The 9,465-nt window shown below is 41.6% G+C and overlaps 1 protein-coding gene across 1 annotated transcript; it reads left to right on the top strand.

Annotated features, from left to right (window-relative positions):
* The first annotated feature begins 1,303 nt into the window (after positions 1-1,303).
* LOC133671440 (uncharacterized) lies at positions 1,304-2,155 on the top strand. The gene has a single exon (XM_062092210.1). It carries the CDS (start codon positions 1,304-1,306, stop codon positions 2,153-2,155), a length of 852 nt encoding a protein of 283 aa, XP_061948194.1.
* Positions 2,156-9,465: the final 7,310 nt, after the last annotated feature.

Below are 9,465 nucleotides of genomic sequence, written 5' to 3'. Positions count from 1 at the left end.
AACCAAAGTGCATTATTCCGTAGACACCATAAAGAAGTTGGCTCCTCTTCTGGGATATATTGATGAGAACCTGTTTGAGAAGAAGTATGGAAGAATTGCTCATCTAATAAAAATGCATATTCAGATTTCAGCGGTCAAAGCCTTAATGCATTTCTGGGATCCAAACTACAGATGTTTCACCTTTGGGGATATTGATATGACTCCTACTCTTGAGGAGTATGCTCAGATTCTAAGTTTTCCCAATGATCCCTGCAAAGTATACTTCAGACAAAGAATTGAGAATACAGTTACAGCAGTCGCCAAACTTCTACATTTAGATCCAGTTGACCGATACAGGATATCCAATGGAGGGTTCAAATGGAAGATGATCGAGAATAAGATGAAGACAGATAAGGAAGAAGGGAAGTTGGGTGAAGAAAGATATCAGATAATTGCTTTTGCCATCTTTGGGTTGGTTCTGTTTCCTTCAGAAGCCGCTGGAATTATCAGCATTGAAGCTGCTAACGCCTTCTTTGAATTTGAAGAGGTAAAGAATAACCCTACTTCAGCTATCTTAGCTGAAACTTTCCTATCGTTGAACCATTGCAGATTACATGGGAAAGGGGCAATGCGATGCTGTATCCCTCTCTTATTCATGTGGATAGTAAGCCACTTGGAAGCATCAAAAGAAGTCTTCAATAATTTCTGGTGGTTTAACATGAGGCCTCTTGAGTTGGTGCTAGCTGAAGAATGGAATGATTTGGATGAAAAGGCATGGGTAGAAAAATACCGAGAACTTCCCCAAACTAATTTCAGATGGAAAGCTCCTTGGGTAAGTGGTTCATCTTACCTCATGAGTTGTGGCGACAAGGCATGGGTTCCTTTGATCGGCTTAACTGGATATATCAGCTACTCACCCTCATTAGTAGCTAGACAGTTTGGAGGTGTACAACACGTGCCAAGAACTTGGGCAGTAGCCGAATATACTGGTCTGTTTAAAGAAGCTAGCTCTTTGGATATGTTAGACACCATCAGAAATGACTGGAAGCATCCTGTTTTGGTCTTTAAGGAAGAGCATAAAAAAGAGTGCTCTGTTAGCCCTGCATATTTGATATGGAGGGGTGGCAGTTCATCTAAGATACTTCAAGAGGCAAAAGAGCAAAGAAAAGCCTAAGACAAGTCGTCTGCGACGTTGGAGCTGAAAAGAAAAAGGGTCAACAATGAGGAGGATCTTCGAGAAGAGCTGGATAAGTTGAGGATTGAGCTCGGTAATAGTAAAAAACATCAAAGATTCTTGGAAGACCAACTTTTGAAAGAAGAAAAGATGAAGGCCTCTCTGGATCGACAGTTGAAGGAAAGAGATGAGCAGATTGTTAAGTTAAAGAAGAACCAGCATGAAGCAAATCAGCAACTGAATGAAGGGAAGGCCAAGAATGACGAGTTGGTAAAAAAACACGTAATAGTGGAGCAAGAATTGACAAGTCTAAAAAAGGCCTCGGAAAGTAAAAAGACTGCCAGCAAAGAAACAATAGCTTCCTTGAAGAAAGAAAGGGACCAGTATAAATCAAAATGGGAGGCTGAAAAAGAGAAGAGCAAATTGGCTGATCTCGCCCTCAAAGAAGAAAAAAGGTTAAGGGCTCGATATCAGTTGCAAGCTGAAGATGAGGGAGCGGCAAGAAGGGTAGCTGAGTCAGAGATGAAGGGATACCTGGACAAGATAAATGGTATGAGAAACCGGATGTCTGCAATGAAAGCCGAGCTTGAGTCCCGAGAGGAAGAAGCAAATGAAATGCAAGAACAGTTTGAAGAATGGCAAGGCCATATCAACAGTTTCGATGCACAACTAAACACTAAGGTAGCCGAGCTGGATATAGAAAAGGAAGAAATGCAAAGGGCCAGAAATCAGATTCAACAGTTGGAAAAGATGGTTCGAATTTTGGAGACAAACAATGAAACATTAGCCGCCAGCAATGGAACATTGCTTCAAGATAACACCGTGTTCCATTACAAGATTGAACAAACTGATAGATTAATCGACATGGTGGCTAGAAAGGCAAATGAGCTACGAGCAAAGGCTGCCAGGATTGCCAACAACCGCCATAGATACGAGGAATATTTGAATGAAGTTTCCTCTTTCATCAGGATTGTGGCCAATAGAGGGGTATCATTTGAATGAAGACACTTTGTATGAACCACTTTGCACTATGTCTATTTTGGAACTTTCATAAGGTGTATGGAATTTAATCAATCAATGGAATTGGGTAAAACCTCTTTGTGGGTATCAGATTTCGGATGTTACCTGTATTTGGCAAAGGAAGTCATGGATTAGCTCTTTAATCCATACGCATGCATTTGCATTCATGTTTATACATTCATTCATTATAACACACATGCATACGCCAGGTCAAAAAATATAGGTCCCCAAAGAACTTACCACACTCGACTTCGAGCAAGGAACATGGAAGATGAAGCACGTGCTTACCGTGAGGCTCATTTCCAAGAAGAGTTGGACTCTTTAAAAGACAGTGTGGCTCGCCTTACCAGCTTACTCGAGCAAGTACTAAGGAATACCTCGGGTGAAGGTCCTTCAGCTAGGCCCGCTCCTCTCCCAACAAACCATCCTGAAGAGGTAATGGGAGGACATGCACAGGAGCCCCAACACAATCCAGTTTTTATGCAGTCGCCAACACCCGTACCACCTGTACCAACACCAGTACCAATTGTCATGGATGCATTCATTAATGAGTCCCACAAAACTAAGCCCTCTGAGGATCTTGATCAAGACAAGATGGCAGCACTAGAGGCCAGGATTAGGGCCATTGAGGGAATAGACTTATATGACCCTGTGCGAGCGGTGGAAATGTGTTTAGTCCCTAATGTGGTGGTACCAAAGAAATTTCAAGTTCCGGAATTTATCAAATACACCGGCACTCAATGCCCTGTTACCCATCTCAAATCTTATTGCAACAAAATGACAGAAGTAGTTCACGATGAAAAACTACTAATGCATTTCTTCCAAGACAGCTTGAGTGGAGCGGCATTGAGTTGGTATATGAGGTTAGATAATACCAGGATCCATACATGGAAGGACCTCATGGATGCTTTCATCAAGCAATATAAATACAACATGGATATTGCTCCTGACAGAACCAGTTTGTCTAACTTGGAGAAAGGAGATAAAGAAAGCATAAGAGAGTATGCTCAAAGATGGAGAGATTTGGCAGCACAAGTCCACCCCCCTCTCCTGGAAAAGGAAATGGTTGCTCTGTTTGCTAACACGCTAAAAGCGCCATACTATGAACACGTGATGGGTAGTTCGGCCCAACAATTCACGGATTCTGTGGCCGTGGCTGAACGAATAGAACAAGGAGTAAAGAGTGGAAGAATCTCTGCACCTGTGGAGAAAAAAGGTTTCGGAGCGAAGAAGAGAGAGATCGACCATGTCGAAAGTAGTTACAGAAGTAAGAAAGGGCCTTTCCAAACATATAGCCCTCAATCCTCTTCACCCCAAGTTGCCAACACCAACTTCAACTTTCCAAGTCCAGCCAAAAGACTTGAACCCCAAAGCCACCAAGTAAAAAACCAAGCTGAAAGTTTCCCCAACATAAACTACTGAAGAACCTCAGAACAATTGCCTCCATTACCGTTACCCCTAAATGAGATGTACCAAAAGCTGCTAAGCATTGGGCAGGTAGTCCCTGTGCCTTTGGTACCCCTCCAACCACCTTACCCCAGCTGGTATAAACCGGATCTCACTTGCGAATACCATGCCGGTATAGCTGGACACAGCATCCATACTTGCAATGCCTTTAGGAGGAAACTTCTGCAACTGATCAAAGCAGGATGGATAGCATTTGAAGATACCCCTAGTGTCAATGCAAACCCTCTACCCAATCATGCTTCGGGTAGTGGGTCTGTAAACATGTTAGAAGAGGGACACTCAAAAATCTTAAAGGTGTCAATGGATAGGATCTACCAAATGATGGTAGATGCAAGGTATAAAGAGGGTAGCGAGAAATGTTGTGAACTTCATAATGAAAAAGGCCACGTGATCAGCCATTGCGAGGGCTTTCATAAAAAAGTGATGCAAATGATGAGTCGAGGGATGTTGCGAATTGAGAAAGCAACGAATGAAGAGGTGTTCATGATGGAGGCACCAAAGAAAGAGGTGTGTCGAGTGCAATTCACTACCGGAAAGCCACCCAGATTGGTCTTGTCCAAACCAGTAGTGGAACATAAAGGGAACTATAGTGCTTTACCTCACGACTATGGGTACTCTTTCAAAAGCACTCCACAACCGCCTATCTTTCAAGCAGAAACTGGGGGTTTGACCCGTAGCGGCAGATGTTTCACCCCGGAAGAGTTGGAAAAACAAAGAAAGGCTAAAGGAAAAGAAGGGGCTGACGTAACTGAAGAAATAAACAAACCTGTCACGGAAGAGGAAACCAACGAATTCCTAAAGCTGATGAAACACAGTGAATATAGTGTTGTTGAACAGCTCAAGAAAACACCAGCCAGAATATCGTTATTTTCTCTGATTCTAAGCTCTGAGCCACATAGAAAGGCTTTACAAAAAGTACTGAATGAAGCATATGTTCCTCAAGACATCAATCAAGAAACCATGGAACATTTAGTGGGAAGAATCCAAGCCTCAAATTATATATACTTCACAGAAGATGAATTGAGTCCTGATGGTACTGGGCACAACAAGCCGTTATACATTACGGTGCGTTGCAAGGATATTCTGATCGGAAAGGTGCTCATTGATAATGGTTCTGCATTGAACGTGCTACTAATGCATATGTTGAAAGAAATGCCTGTCGATGAGTCACACATGAAGCCTAGCACCTTGATGGCGAGAGCATATGATGGTTCGCCAAGGCCGATCATTGGGACCCTAGAAGTAGAGCTATATGTGGGACCACAGATGTTCTTGATAACATTACAAGTAATGGACATTCATCCATCTTACAGTATATTATTAGGAAGGCCATGGATTCATACAGCTGGAGCAGTGGCTTCTTCATTGCACCAATGCTTGAAGTATATCATGAACGGAATGCTTATAACTGTCAAAGCCGAAGAGACGGTTTCCATGATAAGAAATGTGGTCGTACCTTTTATTGAAGCAGAAGATTGTAGAGATGGGAATATTCATGCTTTTGAAATTGTGAATGCAGAATGGGTTCCTGAAGGAACAGTGCTGAGAAAGCCTCAAATCCCAGAAGCGGCAAAGATGGTTGCCAAATGCTTTTTAAAGAATGGGGTTCCTTTTCAATGTAATCTTGAGACTAGAATGCCTAGCCTGATCAAGCCAAACTATGCAAATCAAAGATTTAGGCTTGGATATAAGCCCAAAAAAGACGATTACAAGCGGGTCACTCAGGTTAAAAGAGAAGCAAGAATGGCGAGAATTGAAGGAAGAGAGCCAGAAGAAGAAGAATTTGTCATCCCACCACTCCGAGTGTCTTTCCCAAGGGCTGCAGAAGTGATTAGATCTGGCATAGCGGATCTTCACATCAATACCTTGGAGAGCCAAGAAGAAAAACGAATGGAGGAAGCGGATCTGGAGATAAAGGATGAGGTTTTGCCACAGCTCTCCATTCACACCATTGATGAACCTCCTGCTAGATTTTTCGTGCGAAGATTGGCTGAAGGGGAGGTGTACCAGAACTGGAAGATGGAGCCTGCTCCTATTGTGTTTAAAAAGTAATTGTTCTTGTTTGATAATGCTCGAACTTGTTTGCCTTGTTTTGACTTGTGCTGATCTTGTCGGTATTTTTAGCTCATGATACCACAAGAATTTTCAATGTTAACCAAGCACTTTTGTTTTAATGAGATCATGCATTTTCTTGTGTCCAATCGCGTGCTTGCATTTTTTCTATCTTTTCACGAATCACTCTTACACGAGCACGCCTTACACTTTCAGGAATTCTGAAAGTTCCATCAATCCACAAAATCATTGCACTAAGAATAATTGGCCAAACTTTGATAATATGATTGCAATAGATGATGAAGAATGGGAAGAGGAAGATTTAAAGGAGTTTACTAAGCTGGTAGAAAATTCAGAAAAAGCCTGGGAACCGGCCAGTGAGAAACTAGAAGTCATTAATGTCGGAGATGAACAAGATAGTAAGGAATTAAAGATTGGCACTCTTGTCACAACTGAAGAAAGAAATAGACTAGTCTCTCTATTACACGAGTATGTAGATGTTTTTGCCTGGACTTATGCCGACATGCCTGGTCTAGACACTGACATAGTTGTACACAAGATTCCCTTAATCGAAGGGAGCAAGCCAATTAAGCAGAAAACCAGACGAATGCGCCCGGACATGTTACTCAAGGTAAAGTCCGAGATACGAAAACAGTGGGATGCAGGGTTTCTAGAGGTAGTCCAATATCCACAATGGGTAGCTAATGTGGTCGTAGTCCCGAAAAAGGATGGGAAGATTCGGGTGTGTGTGGACTATAGAGATTTGAACAAGGCGAGCCCAAAAGATGATTTTCCTTTGCCCCATATAGACATTCTCGTTGATAATGCTGCAAGAAATGCTACATATTCTTTTATGGATGGATTCTCTGGTTATAATCAAATTAGGATGGCTGAAGAAGATAAAGAGAAGACCACTTTTGTCACACCGTTGGGAACGTTTTGCTATAAAGTAATGCCATTCGGATTGAAGAATGCTGGAGCCACATATCAAAGAGCAATGGTTACCCTATTCCACGATTTGATGCACCAAGAAGTGGAAGTTTATGTGGATGACATACTTGCAAAATCAAAGAAGGAGGAAGATCATGTGCATGTGTTAAGAAGACTTTTTGAAAGGCTTCGAAAATTCCAGCTAAAGTTGAACCCTGCAAAATGCTCATTCGGGGTGAAAACAGGAAAATTATTGGGCTTCATTGTGAGTGGTCGAGGAATAGAAGTTGATCCTGATAAAGCTAAAGCTATCCAGGAGATGCCTGCTCCTAGAACAGAAAAGGAAGTACGAAGTTTTCTCGGGCGCCTGAATTACATAGCTCGATTTATATCCCAGTTGACGCTGACTTGTGAACCAATCTTTCGTTTGCTCAGAAAGAAAAATCCTGGAGTATGGGATGACGATTGTCAAGAAGCCTTCGATAAAATAAAGAGGTACTTGCAGAACCCACCATTACTAGTACCGCCAACACCGAGGAGGCCTTTGATCCTGTATTTGACAGTAACAGAAACAGCTATGGGCTGCGTGTTGGGGCAACATGATGAGTCAGGAAGGAAAGAGCAAGCCATCTACTACTTGAGTAAAAAATTCAATGACTGTGAGTCGAGATATACAACAATTGAGAGGTTGTGTTGTGCCTTGGTTTGGAGTGCCAAAAGACTCCGGCAATATATGCTATACTACACAACCTGGTTGATTTCAAAGTTAGACCCGCTCAAGTATATTTGTGAAAAGCCTTACCTGTCAAGTAGAATAGCAAGGTGGCAAGTGTTGTTGGCGGAATATGACATTGTCTTTATGACAAGAAAAGCGGTAAAAGGAAGCATAATTGCCGATCATCTTGCAGATCATGCCATGGAGGACTATGAGCCACTAAACTTTGACCTCCCAGATGAAGATGTGATAGTAGTCGAGAATGAAAGTGGGGAAAACGATCAGTGGACCCTCTACTTTGATGGGGCAGTAAATGTATCGGGGAATGGAGCTGGAACTATAGTGATTTCCCCAGAAAATAAGCAGTATCCCGTTTCAACAAGGTTACTATTTGAATGTACCAATAACACTGCCGAGTACGAAGCCTGCATCATTGGCCTGGAGGCTGCTCTGGAACTTAAAGCCAATAAGCTCGAGGTCTTTGGGGATTCCTTACTAATCATCTGCCAGGTCAAAGGTGAATGGCAAACCAAGGATGAGAAGTTGAAGTTGTATCAAAGTTATCTCTTGAAGTTAGCCGATGAATTTGAAGAAATCAAATTCACCCATGTAAGCAGAGATAAGAATCAGTTTGCTGATGCCTTAGCAACCTTAGCTTCGATGACACAAATTGATGATAAAAGCATGATACAACCAATAAATATCGAGGCCCGAAGCTTTCAAGCCCATTGTTACTTCATTGAAGAATCTCCAGATGGGAAACCATGGTACAATGATATCAAAGAGTTTCTCCAGCATCGAGAATATCCTGAAGGGATTTCCAAAACAGATGAAAAGACTTTGAGAAGAATGACTATGGGTTTTTACTTGGATGGGGAAATCTTATATAAAAGGTCATTTGATGGGACTCTGCTAAGATGTTTGAATGAAAATGAGATTGAACAAGCATTAAAAGAAGTCCATGAGGGGATCTGTGCTACACATGCTAATGGGCATACAATGGCGAAACAAATTCAAAGGGCTGGATACTTCTGGTTGACCATGGAGAGAGATTGTGTAGACTATGTGAGGAAATGCCATAAGTGTCAAATATATGGCGACAAAATAAATGCACCTCCGGCACCTCTGTTCAATATGATCTCGCCTTGGCCTTTTGATATGTGGGGTTTGGATGTTATAGGGCCAATCAACCCCAAAGCAAGCAATGGGCATAGATTCATTTTGGTGGCCATCGACTACTTCACCAAATGGGTAGAAGCCAACTCTTATGCCCATGTAACATAGAAAGTAGTCAAGAGATTTATTGAAAAGGATTTGGTCTGTCGTTATGGTTTGCCAGCAATGTTGGTAACTGACAACGCCCAGAATTTCAATGGGAAGCTGATTGACGAATTGTGCACCAAATGGAAGATTAAGCATCTCAACTCTTCCCCTTATAGACCAAAGATGAATGGGGCAGTCGAAGCAGCTAACAAGAACCTCAAGAAGATTATCCAGAAAATGGTGGTCACTGTCGCACGTCGGAAAACACTCACGCACGGCGTCGGCCCGTCCTGGCGATGGCGGTTTTTGCTCTCTCTGTTATTTGGAATTGATTTTTTTTTGGAGTCGCCACCTAGTATTTAATTGAGGGTTACTAGAAAACCCGAGTTGACTGGTCTCATCAGAGATTCGCGGGTAAGGGACTGATTGTGGTTAGGGAAGGTATTAGCACCCCTAACACACCCTACCTGAGGTAAGCTGCTTCGTGGCTTTGATGTGTTAAGAAGTTTTAAAAATTTTGTCTTTTCATCGGATTTTAGAAATACAACTTCCATACAAGTTTGTACTTCTACACCGTGATCCAATCAAAATATTAAATCCTTCTTTATTCTTTTGCCGTCTCATTGTAAAAAGATTCCTGAAATAAATACAAACATGCATTCTTGTTTTTTTTTATAATTCAATAACATAATAAAAAATACAAACACAAACACACATTTTTTATTATATTATATTTTTTCTTCTTCTGTTTTCTGTTTTCTTTTTTTTTTCTTTTTTACATCCATAATACAAATTACAGAATATTCAAAATTAAACAAAATTTACAAATCAGTCCCCCAAAACTCCAGAAATTGCAAAGGAACCC

Source organism: Populus nigra, chromosome 13 (genome assembly GCF_951802175.1).
Source record: "Populus nigra chromosome 13, ddPopNigr1.1, whole genome shotgun sequence".
NCBI lineage: Eukaryota > Viridiplantae > Streptophyta > Magnoliopsida > Malpighiales > Salicaceae > Populus > Populus nigra.
The sequence above is the reverse complement of the archived record's forward strand: the minus strand, read 5'-3'. Positions and strand labels throughout refer to the sequence as shown.